General features: G+C 57.5%; 1 protein-coding gene across 8 annotated transcripts; it reads left to right on the forward strand.

Moving 5' to 3' along the window:
• Positions 1–145: 145 nt before the first annotated feature.
• On the forward strand, positions 146–26,365 carry STRA6 (signaling receptor and transporter of retinol STRA6). 8 transcript variants are annotated; one of them, XM_019735922.3, is made up of 19 exons: positions 146–277; positions 5,487–5,642; positions 9,874–9,940; positions 10,271–10,356; positions 11,516–11,655; positions 12,285–12,308; positions 12,489–12,655; positions 14,013–14,135; positions 16,199–16,266; positions 16,444–16,520; positions 16,798–16,859; positions 17,768–17,930; positions 21,396–21,471; positions 22,068–22,201; positions 23,241–23,358; positions 23,441–23,542; positions 24,241–24,404; positions 24,663–24,812; positions 25,509–26,365. In XM_019735922.3, the coding sequence occupies exons 2-19, from the start codon at positions 5,533–5,535 to the stop codon at positions 25,676–25,678; spliced, it is 2,001 nt and encodes a 666-aa protein (XP_019591481.2). In that variant the 5' UTR covers positions 146–277; positions 5,487–5,532; the 3' UTR covers positions 25,679–26,365. The 8 variants fall into 8 exon arrangements, with proteins under 8 accessions (XP_019591481.2, XP_019591477.2, XP_074184368.1 ...); XM_019735918.3 differs by having other exon boundaries at positions 153–277; positions 5,468–5,642; XM_074328267.2 differs by lacking the exon at positions 146–277 and adding an exon at positions 441–2,926.
• The last annotated feature ends 9 nt before the right edge of the window (positions 26,366–26,374 follow it).

Raw genomic sequence — 26,374 nt, forward strand, 5'->3', positions numbered from 1 at the left:
TGGGGAGGAGGGAGTGCCTTTCTGGGAGGAGAGATCAAACACCTTGGAAAGCAGGTGCTGAGGACGTTGCTGGGGCCAAGTGCTGAGACTGCACAGCGAGTCAGCCCCTGGGATCCCAGCCAGTGCTGCTCCTGGAGCTCAGAGGAGGAGCTGCCAGTTTTGGGGGAGCACCCTGCTTGCCTGGAGGGACAGGACTCCCCAGGGTGCTCAATAAGGAGAGGAAGAGATACAGAAGGGAGAGGTCGAGAGAGAACGCCTGGAGGTGGAGGTGGGCCAGGTAGGACTGGAACCAGTGGGGGAGCAGGGAGAGGGCATGCTGGGGGAAGAGGACCAACACAGGCTTGGAGGCAGGAATGGTAGGGCTGAGCAATTCGGAGGGACGAGCTTGGGGACCTGCAGAGGCTGCACTGGGGGTGGGGGGGCCCTGGGGAGCTAGTGTGAGCTCCAGTAGGCAGGGAGACGTCAGAAGAGTCTTGTTCGAGTAGGGTCTGCTGGTGGGCAAGAGGTTGATGGAGAGCCCTGTCCTCTGGGAACAGGGAGAGAGCTCTCAGGGGATCTGGCCAGCAGCCAGTGTCCTCAGTGAGGGAGGAGGGCAGCACAAAGCCTCCATGTCAAGGCCAGACCACGGTGGCACCACCCCAAGGAGCATGTGCTGGGAAGGGAGAATCCAGGACTCTTCTCATGGCCTGCGGGCCAGGCCTCCTCTGAAGGCAGGCAACCTTCTGTTACATCTTGGTCTTACAAGTGTCTTCTTAATTGGCCCCCCGATGGGGGGCTCACTACTCCGTGAGAGTAGAAAAGCTACCTTTGTCCTGAGCTGAAATCTGTCTCCCCACCTTTCCTCCTCTGAGTCAGGTCGAGCCTCGTCCTCTGGGAGGGAAGAACACCTGCTCCCCTGGGACAGCGGGCTACCCTTCTCCTCTTCTCCAGCTTCCACACGCACACCAGAGCAGTGCGGCCTGAGTCCCTGTGCCCTGATGGTGCTGTCGCTGAGGGAGCGGGAGGGTTCCAAGATTGGCATGTCACAGGATGCTTCTGAGGCTCCCGCCTGGCATGGGGACAGGAGGTACAGAGCCACCACTGTCTCTTGTCATGAGCTCAGCAGCCAATAGCACTGCCTTCCGGGCACTGAATGGGGTCAGGGGTGGGCACCTGTGTGTGCCAGGGACAGGTCCATGCGTGTGGAGGGCACTGTGGACCCCGAGCTCTCTGGCTTGCATGGGGTGGAACGCACCTTGGCGCCTTATTCACCGGCTCACAGAGGGGCCAGGCTGTACAAGCAGGCAATGGGGCAGCCCCCCATCCTGGACCAGAGCACCCCTTGAGAATTCTCTGAGGCTGTACTGAGGCTCTGGGTGGTGTAGAACTTTTGAGGGGTACAGTTGCACTCAGAGAGCCAAAGGCTGGGATGGGAGGATGGTGAGCAATTGGGATCCCTAGGTTTCTGCAGCCCTCACACCATAGTTTTGACCATCTTGCCCCAAGGGTCCTGGGAATGTGGCTGAGGTTCTGAGGTATGTCCTGGTATGTTCATGAATATCTGAGGGTTCATGGGGGTGATACTGAGTTTCCAGTGTTCTTGAGGGGTTACAAAATTCTGGGGATGTTGCTGAGATTCTGGAGATGCTCTAGGGGTCCTGGGCACCCTTGGGGGTGTTTCTGAGTTCTGGGGCTGCTGCTGGCCTTCCCCATTCATTCCGGCTCACTCCTTTTAAGCTTGGCAGTTTGCCCTTTGAGGATTCTGAAAACCACAGGCCGAGGAGGGCAGGCATGCATGTGGGCCTGTGATTCTGGATGCAAAAATTCCTCAGATTTAATCAACTTGAAGAAAAACATGAGGAGGAAGGAAGCCCTGTCCGAAGGCCTTTGTGGGCCAGCTCCAGCCAGAGGGGCAGGCCAGGCGGCCTTTGTCTGCTCTGAGCCCGGAAGCTTTTTGGGACCCCTCCCACAGTGAGCAGGGCTTAGCCACCCCAATCTGTGCCCAGCTGGGAGCCCCGCTGGCCAGGGCTGCTCCTTGAATGTGGCTTCAGCCTCATCTGAATGGGCTCACATGGGCTCATGCAGGCCACAGCTGGGCAGCCCTGACACCTGCCTTGCTGTCTTCTTACCTCTCAGACTCCCCTTCTCAGCTCTCCTAATAAACTGACACCTCATTCCAGCTACCACTACTGACCCTGTCTGATCTTAGGGCCCTGCTCCAGGCCCCCTCCTCCAGGAAGACTTCAAAACTGCCCCAGCCATCTCCTCCCCGCCCCACGCCAGCTTCTGCAGTCTCTCTCCCAAGTACATCCACTCTCTGGCCCCTGTTCTGATGGCAGGTGCTGGTCTCCTACTCTTTCAGGTGAGTCCTCCTATAAAGCCAGCTCCAGAGGGCAGCCCTTGGACTTTGCTGCCAGGCCTTCGGACAAATTCTTCAGGAGCACCTCGTTACCACCTTTCTCTTCCCATTACTTTTCCTTGCCAGCTTGCAGTCCCTGACACCTCAGAGTTAACCCTCCCATTTTGCAGATGTGAGCTCCAAGCTGAGGACATACTTTGGGCTTAAGGAGTGGGGTCCCCCTCCTAGCCTGAGACATGTGGCCACCTAGTATCCATGGATATGCTATCCAACCTGCCTCCCTGCCCCCTGGAAGAGCAGATGGGGGAGTTGGGGGCCAGGAGTGTGGGTGTAAGGCAATGGGAAACGCCTGGCTAGTCATAGCAGTTCTCTGTGGCTTTGACCTTGCTACAACCTAGTGTGCTGGCTCTACATTCCTGGGCCATGAAGTCATTGAGGGCAGGGAGTGGGAACCTGGGGGAGAGGAGAGCCCACAATCAGTCTCCAGGCTGGATGACCCACCCCTCCTGAGACAGAGGCAGGGCTGAGGCCTAGAGAAGCGAAGGGATTCACTCAGGGTCACAGGGGCAATCCAGGGCTCAAACCCAGGTAGGCTGTCCCCCAACCAGGGCATGTCCCACTGCCATCTAGAAACCCTGCTCCTACCTCTTGGACCTGCCCCTGCCTGTTCCCAGCCCTGCGCTGACCCTGAGAGTGGTACTGGGCACAAGACTGCCCTCTGGCCCCTGTGCCCACACCCGGAGACCCCAGGAGACCAGAGAAGTTCACTTCTTTCTCCCCTCTGCATTTCCCCAGGGAGCAGGGGGGGCATCTCATGGGTGCTGGGCTATGGGGGGGCGGGGAGGGGTGGTATATCACTTTGGGGACAGAGCTGGGTTTGGTCACACCTCTGCCTTGCATAAGAAGAGAGCTCCCTGTCACAGACTGAATTCTAGTTGTTAGCGGTATCATGAGGGAGATTTAAAATCAAATAGGAGTTGCTTACTCCCTAAGCTATGGGTCTGAGACCCATGAGCAGCGAAGGGGATGTTAGGCTCTGGCAAGCCCGGCTGGGGAAACCAGGGCACAGCACTCGCTTGCACAGGGCAGGCCCATGGAGGAGCGACTGATGGTCGCCAGAAAGAGCATGGCTTTGCCAAGCCCGGGTAAAAAGTCCCTCTGACCCAAGCCCTGTGCCCCTGGGGAAGGAGGGAGGTGGAGGAGAAGAGTCAGAGCTGTGCTCTCAGGAGCTCCCAGCCAGGCCTGCGAGGCAAGAGGCACCCGAATCCCTGGGATCAGACGGCAGTGTGGGATCCTGCACTGCATTGGATAAAGTTCAGATTCAACTCGAGACACTGACATCTCTTTGGTGGGGGAAGGGGAGGTCAGAGCCCTCTTCCTGGAAGAGGGGCCATTTGGTCAAGAGGGGGAGGAACCAAGGCCACCATAGCACTCAGGTCTTCATTCTGGAAGGCCTGTGTGGTATTTGGGTGGGGGGCCGTTAGGGTTTCAAGGCCTGTCTTCTCTGAGCCTTCACCTGTGCTGTTCCCTCTGCTGGGAACACGCTTCCCCACACCCCTACTCCCCAACCCCACCCTCTGCTCAGCTGGCTTTCCTGCCCTCGGATCTTCACTCAAAGGTTCTTTTCTTCAGAAAACCCCCCATTCTCTGGGACCAAATGCAGTTTCCCATGGTACATGTCAGGGCATCCTGCCTTCTTCCCTTTATGACACTCTGACACCTGAGCTCATTTACCTGCTTGTCTGTGTCCCCTGAACTGTAAATGCTCACATTCCAGGGCCTAGAACAGTGCTGGCTCTTAGTAGGTGTTCAATGAATTTACATTAAAAGAATAAATGGATGAACGTCTTTTAAAAACCTTGTTGAATGAATGCCTAAGCTGGGTAGGGCGGTGGCCAGGCCCCCTCTGGGGTACTGGGAGGACGGGAACCTTCAGCGCTTCGGGGTTCCTGACCCCCACCCAGGCTAGAGGCCTGAGAACGTGCTCTCTGCCTTCCTCTGCATTTTGCCTCACCCCCAACCCATCTGGGCTTGAGCAAAGAGGGGGAGGAGAATGGGCTGGCAAGGAGAGGGGGGCACAGGGGTGGGGGAGGCAGCTTCTCAGGGGAGGGAGGATGGAGAGGAACCCCAGCCCCTGCTCAGGCACAGCCCTCATTATCATCACCCGCACCCTGGAAGGAGCAGGAAGCGGGAGGTGTTCTTGCCTACTCGTGGGTCTGGTTCATGTTTAAAGGACTAATTTGTGCCTTGTGGGGGTGAGTTATCTCCTTGTGAAATCAAGTTGGAGAAACACAAATGTTTTACCAGTGAGATACATGTTGCCTCCTTCATGGAAACCCAGGAGAAGCCATGACCGGCCCCGTGCCTGCCTTTGCCCAGCCCCCACTGGCTCCTTGGGTTGCCAAAATGAGTGTGGGGCACTGCAGATGTCGTGGGCAAGGTCCACAGCTTTGAGGCAGGCACTGAAGGCAGGTATGCACACCCCTCCAGGGCTAGGCCCAGTGGAGCTGCGCTCTCCTGGGGGGGGGGGGGGGAGCAGGGAGAGGACCGTGGTGTGTTCCCACCACTGAGGCCCAAAGGAGTGGTCTCAAGGGAGCCTGAACAAAGAGGGGGATTGGGCTGGAGGGTCTCGGGTCCAGCTGGGAGGGCCCGGCAAAGCGCTAAGCCCGCCTTGCAGCCCGCCCACCCTTTCATCTCTGCAGCTCCTTCCTCCCTGGCGCTTCCTTGAGTGTATGTCTGTGGGTCTGTCTGAGTGGGTTTGGGGAGGGGGAAACAAGGAGGGGGTGTGTCTGTGGGCAGCTCGGATTGGACAAACCTTCTTTGAAAATGGTCCTTTGAGCAAAGGCCTGCTGGTGGGCAGTCAGACAGATAGACACACAGGTACTCCAGCATGAGCCCAAAGGCCCCAGGGGAACACTAGCCCCAGAGGGAGAGCTACCTCCTGCAGCACCCAGAGAGGACAGAGAAGCCCTGCCCCTTCTCCCAACCCCCTCCTCCCGTGCCAGCGGGATCAGGCCCTCACTCCCAGACAGACTTTTCCCGGAGAGCTAAAAGCAAGAAAATAACCTTTAGTATTAAAGAGAAACATTTCTTTGTTTGGGTTCCTTTCTTTCTATTTTTTTTTCTAAGCCTCTTTTCACATTGGTAGTGGCTCTTTTCCTCTTGTCTGGGAGTCAAAGAAGAAGGGTTCGAGAATGTCCACGACAGCGGGGAACCAGACCTTCTCAGAGGACACAGACGACTATTCCTATGGCAGCTGGTACATCGATGAGCCCCAGGGTGGCCAGGAGCTCCAGCCCGAGGGGTAAGTGGGAGCCCTGGTTCTGTGGCCAGCAGAGTGGGGTGTGGTAGAGGTTACTGGTGGGGGGACAGAGAAGACCCTGGGCAAGGGCTGCTAAGATGGGCCCTGCCACTCGTTTGTAGTGTGACTCTCGGCAAGTGACAGCCTCTCAGGGCATCAGTCTCCTCATCCATTGTGGGAGGCCACCAGCCCATGCCCAGGTGGTCGCCTAAACAGCACCTGTGTGATGTGTTTAAAATATAGATTCCTGGGCCCCATCCTTGACATGGGCGACTCTGGCCCGTAGCCAGGATGGAGAGTGCTGGGTGAGCAGTTGAGGAAGTCACGCTTGCTTTTAAGGGGTTACCGACCCCTGTGGTGACTGTCTGGGGGGTGGTATTAGCAAGTGTCAGGTTCTCTGGACAGGCTGGGGGCAGGGGAAGGCAGAGAACCAAGGAAGAAAGCCTGGTAGGGGAATCTCTGTGAAGATGAGGAGGTCCTGTTTCCTTTTGCAGTTGTGCTTGGGCCAGCTGGGAGGGAGGTGGCCTTCGCTCCCCACCGTGTGCCCTGAGGACTCAGGCCACAGCGGCCTTTTCCCAGACTGGTTCTATCTTTGTTTCATCTGGGCACCCTGGCAGAGTAGTTGGGCCACCCTGTGCCCCCACATGCTACCAAGGATGCCTAGCCTCTGAGGTCCCCAGAGCCCAGTTCTCCCCTCATCGTACTTAGTTTCTGTCCTGGCCCCAACCCCCCTCCTCCCTGCTCTGTCTGAGGGTTGGGAGAACTGGTAAGGTGAGGTGGGGAGTTGCCAAGCCAGATGTGTACACATCTGTTCTCCATCATCGAGAAACTGGAGAAGGAGAAATGCTCGCATGCCTCCCCAGGGGCTGGGGCTCTGGCTTGGCCAGACTTGGGTCACTCGGCTGGGACAGAGGCCCCACCCAGGCCTGGGGGGAGGAACTGCTGTTTCCAGGGCTCTGACCATCAGAAAAGCAGCCCCTTCCCTGGCTGACCCTGCCCTGTGTACGCGTACGGAGTGGGAGGAGCAGCAGAACGGGGAGGGGCCCAGGAGCCCCAGGGGGACACGGATGGGGACCCTGAGCCCAAAGCTGAGGCTGTGTCCTTAGGCGCCTCAGCGTCTGTTCATTGGCTGGGGTAAGGCCCTGCAGCCAGCTCTGTGGTGAGGGCATTTAGATAGGGCCCTAGAATAAAGCCGGGTGTGTGGCTGGCACTGGGTCGTGGGGAGTCCTACCTCTAATGTGGGTGGCATCTAGAACTGGCAGTTCCTTTATTCCACTGCAGGGAAGAATGAAGAGGTTTGTTTGAACCTACTTATTTAGCCAAACCAAGTGGAGCCCGCCCCCTCAAAGGTGGTTGTGGGAAGCAGGGAGCCCAGGTGAATTCCAGAGGGGAGTTTGAGTTTATCTCGCCCTGTGTGAGTCAGACCCCTCTGTGAGATGAGGCACCAGAGCTTTGCAGAGCCCTGTCAGTGGTCCCCCTCTGGGCCTCAGGGTGCCCCAGCAGGCCTGGGAGTTGGGACTGGTGGGCACTGGTGACAACTGGGATGGACTCAGTCTCCTGGTCACATTTATCCACATGTCCCTGTAGTGCCAGGACCTGGTTGAACAGTTTGGGGGTTGAGTCTGATGGGGATGGGATGTGTCATCTGGGGTTTTGCATGGGCACAGGATTGATCTGCATAAGCCGAGCTGGCTCTGTCCACCCCCGAGTCTCCTCTGGCCGGTTATGTGCCCAGCTTGATACGTGCCCATGTGCTATCCACCACCATCAATACTGAGCTTCCCAGCCTGAGGCTGTGGACACAAATCTCTTCCCTCATATACTTATTTCTCATCTCCCAGTCAGATGCAGGCACTGGAGACAGACTACCTCAGTTTAAGTCCTGGCGCTGCCACTTTACTAGCTGTGTGATTTGGGCAAGATACTTAGCCTCTCTGAGCCATGGTCTCCTTCTCTACACAAGGGGGATACGAATAGCCCACACCTGGTGGGTAATAATTGAGTTAATACATGGAAGAAACAGTGCTTGGCACTTAGTCAGTGGCTAGTAAGTACAAGCTACTGCTGTCATTATTATTCAAATCTAGCCCCAGAAATCTAAAATCCCAAACACTGCCCTGCTCAAACACTCTCCGTGGCTCCCCAGTGCCCCCCATGCCTGCTGTAACCTGCTCTCAGCATACCCTCTGGGCTGCAATCAAGCTGCAAGCCTTGTCTGTCCCCAGCCACACAGTCCGCTGCCCGTCACTCTGTTTCCCCACGCTCTTCCCTCTCCATGGAGCTCCCTTTCCCCTTCTTTGCTTAAAGAGATGCTAACCATCTTTCAAAGTAAAGCAAATGCCCCTGGCTCTGATGCCTTGCCCCAGGGTTCTATCCCTCCTCTGCAACCTTTAGCACGAGCTTCTGCCTCTTGCAGGATCAAGCTCCCCACCCTCCCTGAGGTGGTGCTGTGTCTGTCATCCTGTCTATCCCACAGCATAAAACACGAGTCCATGAGCCATTAGCCAAATTTCTCTTGCTCAGACCACAAACATCTGGAGCTCCGTGAGCCTCAGCCAAGCTGAGCTAAGCAGTAAATGGGGGACCCCAGGTGGTACAGAGTGGGCCACAGGTGCTCCCAGACAGGGCCCTGGAGAGGATCCAGGCCGGTGGCAGTCTCCTGGTTTGGGGTGAGTGGGAAAAGGGTCAGACTTCTCCAGGGACAGTTTGCTGAGCCCCCGCCCTGGCTGGCCTGGGGGACTGAAGGGACAGGACCTAGTCAGGTGAGGAGGTGCACAGCGAGAGGGCCTAGACAGGTGGCGCTCAGCTCTTGGGGCTGAGAGGCCCTGCCAGCCCACACCCCACCCCCATGCTGGAGTAAGAGGTCTCAGGGTTGGAAGTGGGGACTCTGAGGCCTGAGCTCAGACAGCGGGAACCTGATCCCCCAATGGCACCGACCCTACCCATGAGCACAATTCCACTTTGGGGAGAGGCCAGCTCTGCCCTGGCCAAGAAGTTGTACAGAACAGACATATTCTGTCCCTCATCCCCAAGGACCAGCCCTGGTGACCAGGTTCTTTCGTGCTTCTCTCTCTCTGGGATTTGCTGAGAGAAAGCAAGCTCCAGGGAGACTGGGCTTCCAGCAGAGTCCTCGGGCTCTGAGCTCACCTTGCACATGAGGCCATGAGAGTCCTCTTTCTCACGCAGCAGGAGGGTGCCCAGGGGGTGGGTGAGCCTCCTTAGGCAGGGCGGCCCGGCTGCAGCACAGGGCTGCCTCTCATGCCTTGCCCGCCTAGTATCCTCCCTCTGGCACTCTCAGGCCTCACCTGGGCAAACCCAGAAGTCTCCCTCTCCCAAGGGACCCAGTCTGCTCCCCCAGGTCCAGGTCCAGCTCTGAACTCAGGGCTCCTACCCCTTTCTCTGCCACATGACCAGCCTGGGAAGTTTCCGGGGAAGTTGAAGCTTCCATTGTGCTCGTCGATCTGTTTATCTCCACCATGGGCCTACGTCTGTGCTCAGCTATGTCTAGAGCAGGACCTCTGCCAGGCCATAGGGAGCCTTTGGTAATTAGAGAAAGGGACCCCCGTTTAGATGTATGAGGCTCAGGAAGAGCAAGGCTTGATGAGCAGTGTGGCCTGGATTTCAGACCACACTCATTTCCCTGGCTGAGCGTCCTTGTGCAGTGTGCAACCTGTCCAGCTGTACATGGAAGGCCTTCATGAAAGGGAAATGGGAAGAGACGTAAGTCCTAGAAGACCAAGGAAGATCATTCCAGTCAGACACAGGCCAAATTCAGATACCAGTGAGTGGAGGACAAATCGTAGGGCCAAAAGCCTCATTGTTCGACCCAGGCAGTATCTCAGCCATGGTTGTGAGGAAAGTGTAGGGCCTAGAGCAATCAGGAAGGCATCCTGGAAGAGGGAAGGATAAAGTGGACCTTGAAGGATAGGAAGAATCTGGGTGAGAAAGAAAAGAGGTTAAGGCCGAGCTGGCCCACTCTGTTTTCCCTGTGTCTTCCCCTGGGAGTTCCTTGTCTCCTTCAGCCCTGGAACCTCAAGTTGGCACAGAATCAACACACCATAGAGGCACGAGAGCCCCAGCAGGACCTTGAGAAGGTGGAACTGGGCAGGCTTGTGTAGGAGACCTCAGAGGGGTGAGGGAGGTCGAGCCCTAGTGTAGGCAGCCTGGAGCCACAGACCTAGCTGCACACCCTGGGGGCCTCCACTCCCTGACCCAGCCTTCACTCACTCTGCAGAATGGTACCCTCCTGCCACCCCAGTGTGCCCCCTGGCCTTCTCCATGCCTGCCTGGCCGTGCTGTCGGTGAGTCTAACCTGAGTCCAAACTGGCTTGCAACCTGCTGCCAGCCTGGGCAGGGGCACTTATGTTCCCTGCTGGGGCTGGCGAAGGGGGCCCCTGGGAGCCCAAAATGTTGGAGGGGGTTCTCCTAGAGTGGGAACCCAAACCAGGATTCAGACCAAGTCCAACCTCTCAGACTGGTCACCACTTGGCCAGTCCCCAAGATACCACGAGTGTACACGGGTGTGGGAGGGTGGGTAGGGGGTGTCCTGGGGCCTGAGGCCAAGCGCTCTGACAGCCCCTCTGGGAAGGCCTGGGCCCCCTGTGCCCTCCCTCCACTGTGCTCTCCTGCAGGTCCTCGTATTGCTGCTGCTGGCCATGCTGGTGAGGCGCCGCCAGCTCTGGCCCCACTGCGGACATGGCAGGCCCGGGCTGCCCAGGTTGGTGCCCTGGCTTGGTCACCCCCACTTAGGGGGTGCCTAAAAGCCAGTTCTGGCCTCAGGGATACCCCCTTCTCTCTCACCCTAGCGTTCTCCCCATCCCCACTCAGATCTCTAGCTTTAGTCGGGGACCCCCAGAGGGAGGGGGAGGGACCCACTCAGGTCCACCTGCTCCTGTTCCAAACCCTAAGGACCCAGAGCCCAACAGGGCCCAGCTCCAGGACATACCTCATCAGCCGGCCTGTGGTCTGCACAGGCCATGACCACGCCACGCCATCGTGACCAGCGTTTTTCCTGAGGGTCTCACCTGGACCCTGATGTTAATGGCAGATTTTTGAGGGACTTCCCACCCTGACTCCTCAGCCCTGCAGTCCCAGAGTCTGGGACAAGGGTGACCCTGAGGAGATGAGACAGGGCAGACTTGTGTGGGAAAGAGCACCGGGTTGGGGGAGGTCGTGGGTGGAGCCCCAGGGTAGGCGGCCTTGCAGCCTCCACCTGGGCTGAGCACCAAGGTGAGTCTTGCACGCTGGCTTCCTGGGGAACTAGCCTGGGGGTTCTGCCCTGCCTGGGGCAGGGCTTGGGGAGGAGTGAAGCAGGATGACCCTGCCAGGGCATGAGGGCGAGCTGGACTGCAGCAGCAGAGGGGCTGAGCAGCTTGCCCTAAGCCCAGAGCTGCGCCGATGCCTGGGAGAGCGGTGTCCTCGGTCTGCCCTCTGCACTGGGCCACACCCAGGCCAGGGCGGCAGCCGTTGTGCAAGGATGTTGTGACTCTCTGAGCTCTCTGAAGGTCTGCCAACCCAGACAGAGCAATTAGTGCGGGGGCTGTTGTTTCCTGAAGCATCCAGGGGAGGGGGAGGGGGCCGTGCCCAGGCCTGTGTGTGTGTGTGTGTGTGTGTGTGTGTGCGTGTGTGCGCGCGCGTGTGTGTGTGTGCATGCGTGCACTGGGGTATGTTCCCCGGTCACCGTGCCACAGGGCCCAGAGCTTGACACATGGGAGGCACTCCATAAATACCTGTGGAATGATGGATGAAGGGCCTCCGTTTCCCCATCTGGGAAGTGGGCCTGACTCAGCCGCCCTGGTTCATGGAACATGACATGACGTAATGGCAGCGCAGGGCCTGAGCAGCTCCCTTCTGCCCTGTCCCTGCCCCTGCACCAGCCCTGTAGATTTCTCGCCTGGGGACGGGCCCTGGACCGTGCCCGCGGCTATCTTCATGGTGCTCTTCAGTTCCCTGTGCCTGCTGCTCCCGGCCGAGGCCTCGCTGCCCTTCCTGACCCCGGCCTCACCTCCCAGCCCAGGTACCCCGTACAGCTGAGGCCTGGGCCTGGATGGAGGGGTGGGGGTGGGGCGGGAACCTGGAGCATCAGGGCAGTGCTCTTGTATGGTGACCCAAGTAGCTCCCCATCCCAGGCATGGGCCGCACTGAGAAGACAGTCCCCTTACCCTCCCCAATATCCCTCCACAATGCCGAACCCTCCCTCCTGTTGGTCTCAACCCTTGGGTCAAAACTGCCCTCTCTGCTTCCTCTGTTTTTGTGCAAACCCCACTCCCAGGAGGGAGGGCGCTCTCGTTCACGGGCACAGGCTGAGTTCCCCGCTGGCCCAGCCCTGTGTGAGAATGAAGGAGGATGGGCAGGGGGACAGAGGGGTCCTGGAGTATTGAGCTGGGCTCAAGGAGGTGACAGTAACAAGGACAGCTACCACTGAGAGGAGCCACTGTCCTGTGACATGACCTCCATAGATAATCCAGTCCTCACAAGGACTCCACAATTACGGACCCGAGCCCCACGTTACCGGCCAGAGGAGGAGACGATAAGAAAGCAGGAACTTGATGTGCTGAGGACTAACTTAGGCATCGTGCTAAGTCCTGTTCACATACCCTCTCATTGGGTCTTTGCTAATTTAGTACTTTTATTTCCACTTTACAGATGGGAAAACTGAGACTCCAAGAGGTAACTGGCCCAAGATCAAAGAGCTGATACGAGTCAGAGCCTGGATTTGAACGCAGGGCTCTTGCCCACTGAGCCAGCTGAGGGGCTTGGAAGATGGAGACAGGAGGGAGGCCTGGGTGGGTGGGATTCAGCCCACACCTGCCCCTCCATCATTTTCTCTCTGCTTGTCTTGCTTTCCAGGGTCCTGGAAGATGCTGGCCCTCCTCTATTACCCTGCCCTCTACTACCCATTGGCCGCCTGTGCCACAGTCGGGCATGGAGCCTCACATCTGCTTGGCACCGTGCTGTCCTGGGCTCACTTTGGGGTCCAGGTCTGGCACAGGGCGGAGTGTCCCCAGGCGCCCAAGGTAACCACTGATTTGTAATGGCCTGGGGCAGAGAACATGGGGGGCTGCTTACACCAGCGTGATTCCTTTCATCTCTGTATGCTGGTCTTTCCTGCAACCTTCTGCTGTGTACAGGGTTCCACTCCTAAACACGTGCCGTTCCATGTGGCCCCTCTATGAAACAAGGCAGCTGGGCCAGCCCTCAGAGGCTTCCCGTCTGGAGGGGGCAGGGAGGGGGCAGGGACAGAAGAGGAGGAAAAGGAAGCCTAAAGTCCCCCCAGCACCCCTTAGTTAGCTCCCTAGCCTTCCCTTGGCCAGGCTGGAGTGGAAGTGAAGACAGATGGAGGATGGGAGGCAGTGAGTAGGGGTATGGTCTCAGAGAGCTAAAAAGAGACTTCCAGAACCTCCCCTGGCTCACTGGCTGCTGGCTGGGGTGTGAAGCTGCCCAGTCTAGAGCCCAAAGGGTGGGGTGCAGACTTCGGAGCCAGACCACCCAAGTTTGAATCCAGCTTCCTTCCTTGCTTCCTCCATCCATCCAACAAGCTTTGGAAGCACGTATCTGTACCAGGGACATTTTCAACACTGGAAAGCAGCCGTGAACAAGGCAGACGAGGTCCCTGGCACCCCAAGAGCTGCCATGCCAGGAGGGGAGACACAATAAACAAGGAAACAAACAAATGTACAAAATGATGCCAGGTGCTGCTAGGTGCTTTGAGGAACGTGTGTCACTTTCCTGAGACACTGTTTCCCCGTTAATGAAGTTGGTGTCACCAGTCCCTCAGGTAGAGGTAAAGATAAGCTGGTTTCTTTAAGAGCAGGGACTTGATTCATCTTTTCACTACCCAGAAACCGGCCCATACTAAGCCCTCAATAAAAATGTATTGAATAGCAAATAAATGGATGAATGTATAAGAGCCCAACCCCGGGACTTCAGGGACAAAGACCTCAATGCCAGGAGGTAGGGCATATACTCCCCTAATGCCAGGTGGCAAATTGTACATAGACAAACTTAGGCCTTTGTCTGACTCTCAGGGGCCGGTGTCCAAGTGCCCGGAACATAGGAACATGGAAAATGGGTGTCCCTGTTTCAGGCCGTTTCAGGCCATACTGCAGCCTGCTGGGTTACATGACCTCCTCCCGTTGGCCATGGGAGTCCAGGGGCCTCGGGGAGGGGCAGGCACCTCTGCAGGGCCCCAGAAGGGAAGTGGGAGTGGTTGTCCTGAGTGGCCCAGGTTGGGGTGGGGGTGACAGGACCACAAGCTTTCCCATGGCCCCCCAGACTACCCTCGGGCCCTGGGGTGAGGTGGGAAGCGAAATGGACCCTGGCCTTTGGTTGGAGGAGGGAGGCAGACGGCAGGGGTGTCTGATGTTTGTCCAGATCTACAAGTACTACTCCCTGCTGGCCTCCCTGCCTCTCCTTCTGGGCCTTGGATTCCTGAGCCTGTGGTACCCGGTGCAGCTGGTGAGAAGCTTCAGCCATAGGACTGGAGTGGGTTCTGAGGTAAAGGGGGTGGGCTGGGCTCCCTGTCTGTTAGTCCCCTAGCTGTCGCCATGCTTGGTGGAGGGCCCAGCACACTGCAGATGCTCAGAAAGGTTTGTTGAGTCATCGTGTGACTGGTTAGTCCTCCCTTTTTAGGCAAAGGCTAGGGCAGGCCCATGGCTGGCACCCAGGTTACCCAGGGCACCAAACTGTGGGCAGAGAAGGGACTCAACAAAGGAGAAGTGGGCCAGAGCCAGTAAGTCATAGCTCTGGTCTGAACCACTGGGGCCTTGTGCCTGGTGGGGACGCTCCAGAAGCACTCAGGGTAGAAGTACATTATGAACCAACTCTCGGTGGGATGTCAGATAAAGGGGAGGGCTTCCTGGAGGAAGCAGACTTGAGCAGAGGGCTGAAGGACAGGGAGCATCTGGAATGGGGAGAGAATAAGGAGAAGACCTTGCAGGCACAGGAAAGAGCATGAGTAAAGGGGCAGAGATGATTTGCAGTACCTGGCAAGTGTTAGGATGTCATAGACACTCAGCAAAATATTTCTGAAGTTTTGCATAGATGGATCGGTACATCATGTCAAGAGAGAAGCCTTATAAGATATGGCAATCTTATGAAGAAGCCGTCTGAGCACCAGCCAAGTGCCAGTCCTGGGCGAGGTGCTGTGGACTCAGCTGATTGGCTATGTCTGGCCGCCAGTAGTTCCCAGTGCGCTAGGGGAGATGGACACAGCAACATATATTTACAGCAATGTCAAAAGTGCAACAGGAGCTCATCCAAGTGCCATGGGAGCTCCCGTGGAGGTGGGGTCAAGTACTCCTCCTGGTGAGAGAGGAGGAAGAGGAAATGTCCGCACAGGCCCTTGAGAAAGGCTGAGGACACAGATGCAAAGGGCCGGTTACTCTCAGCTGGGGAAGGCGAAGGAGAGGCTGTAAAGGCGAGTGTGGGACAGACAGCAGGTCGGTGGTGCTGCCACATGGAGTGCTAGATGAGGACAGACGATGCACAGTTGTGCGTGTGCAGCGTTTAAGGGTCTGGTGGGCTCAGGGGAAGGGATGGCACCGAAGCCCAGAAAGAAGTGAGGTCCCCAAGGAGAAATGGAGGGCGAGGGGAGAAAAGGCTCAGGGTCTCCAGGGGCTGCCCTGGGTCCCCGTGGACCCACCTGACTCTGGGTTTGGTTCTCATATAGTAGCAGTAGGGTTCTGAGTATTTGTCACCACTGCCTCCTGACCCTCTGGGGAAGCCTGTTCCCTCATTTTTACAGCTGGCTCAGAAGAGATGAGCAGCTCCCCAGGACACACAGTGCGTCAGGCACTGCTCTGCCTCAAGGAATCCCTTTTCCACCTCTTCCAGGCATCTTCTCTGCCTTGCCTCTCCCCCATTGCATGTCTTTCCTCTTGAGAAGTCTTGGGGGAAATAAATCCTCTTTGGCCCTTAGTCAAAGAGGTTTAAGCCTCAAAGGACACAGTCAAGCTTTGAGCTAACCCACACCTGCCCTGGATCCCAGGGTTGCCATAGCAACAGATGACAATGGACTATATTCTCCTAATGATGGGGGCAGGGTCCACCCCTTCTTCTCATGGGTCTCTGCCATTTGGCAGTCAGCTTAAGGCCTGGAATGTGGCTTAGACAAATCTGGTCACCCTTGTGATCTCCCTTGAGTAGACGAGAGGCCTGGTGGGTCTGACCCGGAATAGCCCCATCCTGTGTCATGGTCAGGGAGGTGCACTTGGGACATAGACTCCCTTCTACCCCAGTCTCAGTTAGCAGAGGCCAGAGGGCCATGAGGGCAGCAGTGACGAGGTGTGACTGAGTAAAGCGGGAAAGGATTGGAGCTAGACCTTAGGGAGAATTTCCCAGCATTGAGTGTTCTTAGATGGAAATTCATGAGTCTTGTATTTGTGGAGGAAGAAAGGGAAGCATTGGGGGGCATGGGCCTCGTCCCATAGACTAGCCGTTCTCGGCACTCCCCCACAACCAAGAGGTTTGTACAGAGCACCTACTGCGAGCCCACTTTAACATCTGAGCCAGGGTCCCAGGGATGGCTCAAGGCAGCTCTCATCTGTCTCTCCCTATAGGGGCGGCAGAGCAGATACCCTGAGGAATATCTGAGGACCCTCCTTTGTCGGAAGAAGCTGGGAAGCAGGTGAGGTTCTAGGCGCACCCTCTGGGTCAGTGGGCAGGGTTGGCTAGGTAGGTTTATTTGGGGGGCTGGCTCTAAGCAGCCTGGTGGGGCAGAGATGAGGAATGACCCAAACTCTGGGGCTCAGGGCATGGGCTTCTCCTGAGTGCCGACCCCCATCCCCCTTGGGTCTTTCTGCAGCTCCCATACCTCCAAGCATGGCTTCCTGTCCCGGGCCTGGATCTGCTTCAGACACTACATCTATACTCCACAGCAAGGTAAGGGTGGGGAGCTGAGGTCGGGAGTGGCAGGTCACCTCCGCATTCCTATTCACAGGACATCTAGTAGAAGGCCAGCTCCTACTATCGTAGAACCCTGTCATCAGGAGGAAAAACCAGCTTGGGACAAGGGGAAGCCCATGGCCTGGGCTGACCTTGGGTTTAAATTCAGGGTTCTGTGAGCCCTGGCCTTCTTCCTGGGCCCCTGGGGAGGGATGGGGGTTCCTGGGCCTGGGTGGTACTAGGCTCACCATGCCCCTCCTTTTCGGGACTACAGGCTTCCGACTCCCCCTGAAGCTGGTGCTTTCAGTCACCCTGACAGGGACGGCCATCTACCAGGTATGTCCTGCCTTTGCAGTGCCATTTGCCTCTGGACCCCTGAGCCCAACCCCCAGACGTGGATGGCTCTGGCCCTGCTCAGCTCTCCAAAAGCCCACAACCCCAACCAGGGGCTTTTGGAGTCTTGGGCACATGGCCTACCCAGAGGGAGGGGGTGGTAACTATTGTTGGGCTCACAAAGAGTCAGAGCATGAGTTTTGGAGTCACATAAACATGGGTTTAAATCTCAGCTCTATTATTTACCTCTTGTATGACCTTGGGCAAGTTACTCAATGTCCCTGAGTCCATTAGCTCAGCTGGAAATGGAGGAAATAGAATTAACTTTCTCTTTGGGTACTTGGGAAGATTTAGTGAAACAATGTTTGACAAGTCCTCACCACTCTTACCACCATCACCACTACCCCAAACAAACAAACAGGCCCAAATCCTGGGAGGTAGGTATGATTTTTCTCCATTTTACAGACAGGGGAAATTAAGGCTGAGAGAGGTGGATTTGACTTGGCCAAGTTTCCACAGCTAATATCTCAGGGCAGCCAGTATCTGAATCCAGGTCTGTTCACCTTCAATGCTGGTGTTCATTTATACAACACTTTGGTGTCTCCAACTGGGGAAAACTGAAAGTTTTGTATTCTGAGGTTTAGAAAGCTGATTGATAGACAGGTGGAGGTATACAGTGGTGCTGCCTGAAATCGTGCCTGTGGCCTATTAGACTAAAACCGGTTCTGCTTTTAACGTGCTGACCAGAGGCATGAGGACACTGCTCTTGGGGGCAGATCAGAACACCAGTGGGTGCTGGGGGTGGAACACGGGGATGCATCTCCCCTGATGTCTCCCTGTGGCTCCCTGCGATGGGAGTACCTGGTTTGGTGCAGCCAGGCCCCAGCGCCCTTACTCTGGCGCTCTTCCAGGTGGCCCTGCTGTTGCTGGTGGGCGTGGTACCCACCATTCAGAAGGTGAGGGCGGGGATCACCACGGATGTCTCCTACCTGCTGGCTGGCTTTGGGATCCAGCTCTCTGAGGACAGGCAGGAGGTAGTGGAGCTGGTGAAGCACCACCTGTGGGCACTAGAAGGTGAGGCCCTGGGGGTCCCTGAGGGTCCACAGCGGGGCTGTGAGCTGGGTGGGATACCTGAGCTGGCTGCCCTTGGGCACGTCCCTTCCCCTCTCTGGGTCTCAACTGCCTCATCTCCAAATTGGGGCGGTTGGAGCTTCCAGTCCCAAGTCTCTGAGATCTGAAGGGGTCTTCTCAGCAGCTCCTCGTCCGCTTGTGTGTTGTCTCCTGCCCTCACGCTCAGTGTGTGCCCAGCTCTGCAGGCTGGAGACGGGGAAGGTCGTGTGTGTGTGTGTGTGTGTGTGTGTGTGTGTGTGTGTGTGAGATGAGGGGACAGCCCTGGGGCCTGTGCTGAGGGTGGGGGAGCAGGAGAGGAGCAAAGGTGTGGGGTGGAGGCCAGGATTATGAGCTTATCCTCATGGCAGGTGGGTGAGGTCGGGCAGGACACATGCTCTCTCTTACCCAGTCCCTGCACTCCCAGGCCACCTCCTTGACAATGGGCCCCCCATACCCACCTCCCCTTGTGGGGCCGGTGGCTTTTACAGCCCTTAGCCCTGGTACCCACCTCCCCACTTCCAGGGCCTCCCAACAGCCCTGTGGAGGACGCTGAGAAGTGTCCCCACTTGAGACAGGGGGAAGGACGACCTTGAGGTTGTACAGTCAGGCACAAATGGAGCCAAGAGAAGAAGGCAATCTCCTGACACCTCGCTGGGGCTGTCACCACCACTTCGAGATAAAGCCTGGTAGTTCAGGGTCACGGGGCCTGCGCCCTCTGCTGACCTGGGAGCCCCTGGCTCCTTAGGCTGCCAGGATCGCAGGTGGAGGTGTGACTGCGCTACAGCCGTTCCTGACGGCTGACCAGGCACGCTGGGAGTGGGGAGGGGCAGGGGGTGGAATGGGCACGCATGAGCACGTGCGGCTTCCTTCCCGATGCCACTCCCACCGCCTTCCTCATTGCCTTTGCTCCCACACCATAGGCTGCCTTGGAACTGCGGCTGAGGCCCACAAGCTGGACAGGTGACAAGTTCTGGGTGGGCTGACATGGCACCTCCAGGGAGATTTTCCAATCTGGGCCACAGGGAGGAATAGACACGGCCCTCATCCGCCCACAGTGAGCTCAGACCTCACTCACAGCAGCCCTGTTAGGTCAGACACCTCTCAGAGCATGAAATCAGGGATCCAGAGGCAGGAAGTGACATGTCCCGGACAATGGGTTCTTCTTCTACTCATTACACCTGCCATTTATAATCAATCACATGCTACACTTCCAAGCCCAAAAGTTTCCACTCTGGATCTTAGACGCAGGTATAAATAAAAAGCAGTGTTTACTCTCCTAGTTCACAGGTGAGGAAAACAGAGGCTCAGGGGCATTAGCGATATGTCCAAAGCAGTCAGAGCTGGGCTTGGGGCCCTTTGGTCTGTTTTTAGCCTAAGGAGCTAACGCCTTCTGAGCTCTGAGGGCCTGTTTTAGGGCTGCCCCTGCTCCCAGCACCTGAGCCGTAAGCGTGGCAGCATTCAGAAAACGCTCACTCTGAGTCAGGCAGACTAGATTAGGATTCCTGCTCCATCCCTTACTAGCTGTATGACCTTGGGCAAGACACTTCACTTCTCTGGATCTCAATGTCCCTAGCTGCAAAATGGGTGCTGAAGCAACCAAGGCGACCTTGTCCTTGACGCCCTGGATCTGGGGCGGGGAAGACAGAGAGATCCACCAAGCAGGTCCCAGAAGGGGGCAGGTGCAAGATCCCCGAGGAGGAAAAGCACAGGATATGGGCGCCAGGATTGGGCGGGACCCAAGTTTGGAACCAACTGAAGGGAGAGAGAAGCAGAAAGTAGACAGATGTAGATCCAAGGCCAGGCCTGGCCAAAGGGACCTTGCTACCCCTCCATCCCACATCTACCTATTCACTCACCTGGGCCAACTCAGCAGGCAGGCTCCTGTCCTCCTGACAGAAACGTCTACATGCACCTTCTCTGGTGTGGAGCTGGCTCCCGCTGGGCAGATGGAGCAGGGCAGAGCTGCGCACATCTGGAGCTTTCTCCCAGGTTTACTTTTCAGAAAAGTGCCCCCTCCTGCCACTGGAGAAGTAAGCCCAGGGCAGACCTGGGTTTCTGGAGCAGTCAGAGTCACCTGTTAACTTTAAAAATCCCAAGTCTCAAGCCCCAGGCCCGACTTCAGAAACCCTGAGGCTGGGCCCCAGCCTCTGATTGAATAAACCCTCCAGGTGATTGTGATGGAAGCCCCTGCGCAGTCGCTCTATGCCTGTCAGTGGGTTCGCTGATTTCAATCAGTTGCTGATTGAAAGAAACCATGAAGTGTCTGTCTTTGGAAAGCCCCAGCATAGTAGTTCTCAGCGCTGGCAGCAGGTCAGAATCACCGGAGTTGCTTCCACAAAAGCTAAGGCCTGGGTCCCAGGCCCAGAAACTGGTTTAATTGGTCAGGAGTGCAGCCTGGGCCGCGGGGATTTTAACAGCCCCAGGTGATCCTAACGTGCTGCAGTGCCACTTCTCCGGCACCTGGGCTACGTGGAACTGGTGCTTGCCTTTCCCACGTGTGCTTGCTCCCCGAGTGTCTGGTGGGGACACAGGGACCAGGAACACTTCCCTGGGCTGGCTGAGATCAGGGTGCTGGCGCCTGGGCTCATGCTGGGTCCGCTTGGAATGGTAGCACATCTGGCTCTATTCTTTCCTAGTGTGTGGCTAGCAGGTCAGACCCTCTGAGCCTCAGCTTTTTCCTCGGCCCCATGTCTTCCTGTGCCTCTGCTGTAGGGCAGGGTGAGGCTGGAGGTAGATGTAGGGTGGAAAGGGCACAGCCCGCATCCCTGCTTTGCTTAAGTGCCAGGCTTGTTCAAACACCATGCATTCTCCTCCCGCTGCTGGTGAGACAACAAACTCGTGATCTGCGTGCATGGTCAGGGTGGGCTGGGAGCCAGGGGCGAGAGGCCACACCCAGAGGACACGGGCAGCAGTGGTCACCTCCCCTCGTTCTGATGGACTCAGGCTACACTGAAGTGCACTCGCATCCTCTGTTCCCTGAACGAAGGCCACTGACATGGGCCTAGAGGAGGTTCTATAGCTCATGTCATGCTGGGAGATGGGCAGAACAGCAGCGTGACAGCTGGACGATGAAATGACTGCCTGAAGTCCACACGGCCAGGGAGCCAAGGAGCTGGAGGCAGATGCAAGGTTGGATGGAGTCTCTGGCTAGGGGTCACACAGCCATGGATGCAGCAGACCCGGCCGGACGTACAGCCTCAGACATGGCCTTTCCCCGTCTTGGCCACTATGTTACCCGGCAGAATAGGCCGGCTGTGGCTGGCAACTTACACTGGGTCTGAGAACGGGAATTGTGGCAAGAGGCCTCTGCTCAGAGTGGGGTGTGGGGCAGGGGTACCTCCCAGCCAGGCACACCCTGGCAGCAGTTCAGAGGCTCCCAGGAGAGCCTCCAGGCTGAGCCTCCCGCTTTGCTCCCTCTCCGTCCTCCAGTTTGCTACATCTCGGCCTTGGTCCTGTCTTGCCTACTCACCTTCTTCGTGCTGATCCGCTCCCTGGTGACACACAGGTTAGTGGCAGGCTCAGTGCAGACGTGGGGAGAAGGTCAGAGTGTGACGGGCCTGTAAGACCCCCGACCCAGAGTGTCTGTGGGGAAAGCCTGGGGCTGCAGGGAGGGAGGGTCTCCGCAGGCCGGTTGTCCCTGAGCCCTGCTGCCCAGCTGCCTCGAGGTCCTGCCCAGGGACCTTCCCTCACAGGCTTGGCCCCACTTAGAATGGCAGTCAAGGCCCCCAAGCCTCTGCCTGCCTGGAACCTTGCCTCCAGTCTGGTGTCTGAGCTGTGAGCCACTTTCCATTTTTTCTGTTGCTTCTCACTTTCCTGACTTGGCCCAGGACTCACCTTCGGCCTGAATTTGTCTCCCTTGATCCCTACCCTGCCCCCAGCAGCTTACTCTTATTCATCCTTTAAAACTCTACTCAGTCCTCACCTCCTCTGTGAAGCCCTCCCTGACCCCAGGCTGGGTTAGTAGCCCCTACTGGGCTCCCACAGCCCTGGGCTTCCCTACTCATGGCCATGGGAGGTAAACTGGGAGTTCAGCCAGAGGCTGTCCCAGAGGAAGAATTCGGGAGCTCCCTGAGATCCCTGCCGTTCTTGTCCCCACCCCAGGGCCAACCTGCAAGCTCTGCACCGAGGGGCTGCCCTGGACCTGGGCCCCCTGCCTCAGAGCCCCCACCCCTCCCGCCAGGCCATATTCTGTTGGATGAACTTCAGCGCCTACCAGACTGCTTTTACCTGCCTTGGTGAGCCCCACTAGCCCACTCTCCTTGGCCTCTCCTGGCCCCAGACACTGGCCCCAGTGAGGGAAGGGAGAGTGCTCTGCAGGCTTTGACTGCCCCTGGGTGTCTGCCTGTGCTGGGCAAGCTCAGGGACGAGATTGAGAAGAGGGACCCCCTCAGGCCTTCCCTGCCCTTGGAAGCTCACTCAGGGGGGACTTAGGGGGCACAGGAGCCCTTGGAGTAAGGATACCCCTCATATAAGGATGGCACCTCGGTGCCACCAGGTGTTTACACAGGGGTAGACCCAGGGTTGGAAGGTAGGAAGTTCAAAGAGGCACATTCCTGCTTGTCTGAGGGAGGCTATGCCCTGATGGGCTGCCTCAGGAGGTAGTGAGATCCCCGTTACTGGGGACATGCAAGCAAGCTTTCATGGCTATAGATGGGGGCTGTGAACGGGGTTCTGCCTTGAGGGTGGAGGACTACGTTAAGTTTCAGGACCCTCCAGCTCTAATTTTCTGATTCTTCCCTTGGGTGTTGCAGTGAACAAAGCCCTCTGAAATGTGGAAGGGCTGGGGCCAGTGTTACAAAAGCAAGGGCCTGATTTCTCTCCCTGCTGGTCCCTTCAGTTCTCACCCCATCCCCTGGTGGGAGGAGGAGAAAGAGAAGTCGTAATTCCTCATCTCGGTAGACTTTATTGCTCCCAAGCCCTCCTGTACCTGTGATTCCACATAAACAATTAGCCAGTGTTTTAACAGACAACTGTCGGGCACCTACCATGTGCCAGACTCTGGCCAGTAGGAATGCAAACATTAATTTAAAATGCAGTCTTGTTCCCAAGGACTCAAGAGGGATTGGGGGAAAATAACGTTTAGAAAGCCGTTTGTGGTTTTCAGAGTTGCCACAGACATGATCTCATTGGGTCCTCACAATAGCCATCCCAGGTAGAGCAGGGCTCTGAATACAGATCTGCCTGGTTCCAAAGCCCTCGGGCTCCTGGGAGTGGCAGGGGTGCGCTGGGTCCTGCAGAGGCTGATGCTCGCCCCCCCACCCCCCATCCCGACAGGGCTCCTGGTACAGCAAGTCGTCTTCTTCCTGGGGACCATGGCTCTGGCTTTCCTGGTGTTCATGCCCGTGTTCCACGGCAGGAACCTCCTGCTCCTTCGATCGCTGGAGTCCTCGTGGTGAGAGAGGCAAGGGGCTGAAGGTTCTGGGACCCCTTCCCAGAGGGCCACTAACAGTGACACCCTCGCACCCCACCCGCAGGCCCTTCTGGCTGACCTTGGCCCTGGCTGTGACCCTGCAGAACATGGCAGCTCACTGGATCTTCCTGAAGACTCACCATGGATGGGCAGAACTGACTAACCGGTGAGGCAGCTGCTGGGCTTGTGTCTGTCTCGGGTCCTCAGCCTCTTCTCCTCCCGTGCCTCTCTCGTTGCGCCCTTCTCCCTCCAAGGCCATCTCACCCCTTTCTCTCTCCAGGAGCCCAGCGGGCAGTAAAGAGAGCTGGCTTTACCCACAGAGAAAGGGGATGGCAGCCCCGCCTAGCCCACATACCTTTCTGTTTAGGTGTTATGGTGCCAGAAATATCCCAGGAGCCTTTTCTGCTTTGGGGATCAGCAGTATCCCCTTCTGGATCCTCTGTGCCCTCAAAATCATGCGCCTCCCTCTTTGCAGGAAGGAGGTTAACAGAAAGACCATTTCTGTGTTAGATGGGAAGGCTGTGGGGGGACCTTGGCCCCAGGCGGGACCCAGAGGAGGGAGGTGGGAAACACCAGGGTCACAGAAAGATTCAGGTTGACCTGGACTTGAACTTCAGCCCTGCCGCTGACCAGGCGACAGCCTCGGCTCAGTCACCCACTCTCTCTGCACCTCAGGGAGATTCCCCGTCTATAGAAGGGTAACACTGCGTGTCTCCAGGTGGTAGGGAGGGACAGCTGGTTGAGAGTGGGCCCAGAGCTGGCGGGGTGCATACCAGGTTTACTCAGTAAATACACAGCAGCTGAGCCTGACCCTGAGGAAGGGGCTGTGTGGGGACCTGCCTCAGCCTTTGCCCTCCACCCCAGGCGCATGCTGTACGCAGCCACCTTCTTTTTCTTCCCCATCAACGTGCTGGTGGGCGCCGTGCTGGCCGCCTGGCGAGTGCTCCTCTCTGCCCTCTACAACGCCGTCCACTTTGGCCAGATGGACCTCAGCCTGCTGCCACCTAGAGCCGCCACTCTCGATCCTGGTAAGGCCACAGGCCAGGGGCTGAGGAGGGCTGGGTTGCTCAGGCTGCCAGAGCAATAAGGGAGGGTCTGTGGGGACCTGGTCTATGTGCAAATCTGTTCACAGAGTGGGGCTGGGACCACCATGTAGGTGTGTGTGGCCGGCCCACGTGCTCAGGTGTCCATGTGCAACCACGTAGGGTGCCCAGGGCACCCCGTGTGTGTTTTAGGGCCTGTCTGAGGCCCTCCTACCCAGCACTGCCATCTCTCACCCACCCCAGGCTACCACACATACTGCAACTTCCTGAAGATTGAGGTCAGCCAGGCGCATCCAGCCATGATAGCCTTTTGTGCCCTGCTCCTGCGAACACAGAAGTCCCGGCCTCCCGGGACCCCCCAGAATGGCCTCAGACTCGGGGAGGAAGAAGAAGGTGTGCCTTCCCACGGGGGATGGGAGAATTGAACCCACCTAGCTTCTCCCAGGAAGGAGGCACGCCTCCCCCCATCCCCGAACACGCACCACTGAGTGGGTGCCGGGAAAATGCTCACTTCCTTTGTCCCTGGGCTACCTGTAGGAGAGAGGAAGTGAGAGTTTTCCTGGCCCATTCTGGTAACTTTCTCTCTCTCTCTCTCTCTCTGTCTGTCTGTCTCTCTCTATCTCTCTCTCTCTCTCACACACACACACACACACACACACACACACTCTCTCTCTCTCTCTCTCTCAATCCACATGCGTGCACACACACACCCTCTCACACAGAAAATGAGATGGCTATTTTGCCCCCTCTGCAGGCCACCCCCACCTCGCTCAGGTGGTGGTTCCCCTTCTCCCCCACCCCCCCAGAAGTGTGCAGGAGGGGGGGACACCAAGCTGTGTCTAAGCCCTTGTCCCAGCCCCACCCCCAGTCCCTTTAGGAGCTCAGCCTCCCCCTCTTCTGTCTGCCACCTGCAGGGTGACACCCTAAGCCTTTACAAACAGCCCCGCACTTCTCCTGACACACGGAGACCCAGTCTCAGCAGCCTACCCACATACACTGGGGTCTTTCAGACTCTGCTCAGATCTGGGTGTGGGTGGGGGCAATGGGCTGGGCTTGCTGAGTGACTCACAGAAGGTCTCCCCCTTTCAGGGATACAGTTGCTACAGACCAAGGACCCTGTGGCCAAGGGAACGGGGCCCAGGGCCCCCCAAGGCAGGGCCCGCTGGGCTCTGGCCTACACACTGCTGCACAACCCAGCCCTACAGGCCTTCCGGAAGCGGGCCCTGTCAGGTGCCCAGGCCACTGGTGCCCAGTCCTGAGGGTGAGAGAGGCCCAGCCATGCGCTCTCCTCTGCATTGAGTGCTTCCCCTCCTCCCAGCCCCTCCCTCCCAGCTCTCCCAGCATCACCCTGCCATGTCAGCCTCTCTGCTTAGTACCAGCTCTGCCAGCAGGTCCCCCTGGACGAGGACCCCAGTGGCCAGCCCCAGAGGCTGGAGGTCACCCTGGTTGTGTGGAGGCCTGTCCACACTACAAGTCTCAGCTGGGCTCTAGTCTGCCCCCTTGGTCTTGGAAACCAGAGGGGGCTCTGGAGAAAGTAACTGGTGGTTTAGGCCCTTGGTCCAGGAGCCAGTGGAACCAGGGCGGAAACATCTAGGCCTCTCCCCACGCTGGCTCTGCTGCCAGCCTCCAGGGCACACTGAAGCCTTGGGCACACGGAGGTTGGTGATTCCATCTGGGACAGCTTCTTGCTCCAGCTCAGCCCTGCCTCAGCCTTGGACCTCAGCACCTCTCTCCTGCAGTGTCCCCCTCTCCTTTCTGGGACCTCAGGGCCTGCAGGGCAGCCGAGGAGGAAACCAATGGGTTCCTACAGCAACAAAGTCACACTCACACCCGGCCCCACACGGAGCTGCCCACACTTGAGAGCCTGATATTTTTGTAGTTGGTATGCCTTTAGATACTATGAAAGAGGTTAGTGTGCTCCCTGTAATAAACTTGTCCCTGAGAAACAGTCCTCC

The sequence above is a fragment of the Rhinolophus sinicus genome, chromosome 3 (genome assembly GCF_057876585.1).
Source record: "Rhinolophus sinicus isolate RSI-liver-muscle chromosome 3, RSI-T2T, whole genome shotgun sequence".
Classification (NCBI taxonomy): domain Eukaryota; kingdom Metazoa; phylum Chordata; class Mammalia; order Chiroptera; family Rhinolophidae; genus Rhinolophus; species Rhinolophus sinicus.

What these genes read in the sequence shown, in the direction of transcription:
- STRA6 (XM_019735922.3), top strand. Translation starts at nt 5,533, where the DNA reads ATGTCCACGACAGCGGGGAACCAGACCTTCTCAGAGGACACAGACGAC. An exon ending in CAGGAGCTCCAGCCCGAGGG is followed by an intron (nt 5,643 to 9,873) that starts GTAAGTGGGAGC and finishes CTCACTCTGCAG; the next exon opens with AATGGTACCCTCCTGCCACC. An exon ending in CAGGGACGGCCATCTACCAG is followed by an intron (nt 16,860 to 17,767) that starts GTATGTCCTGCC and finishes GCGCTCTTCCAG; the next exon opens with GTGGCCCTGCTGTTGCTGGT.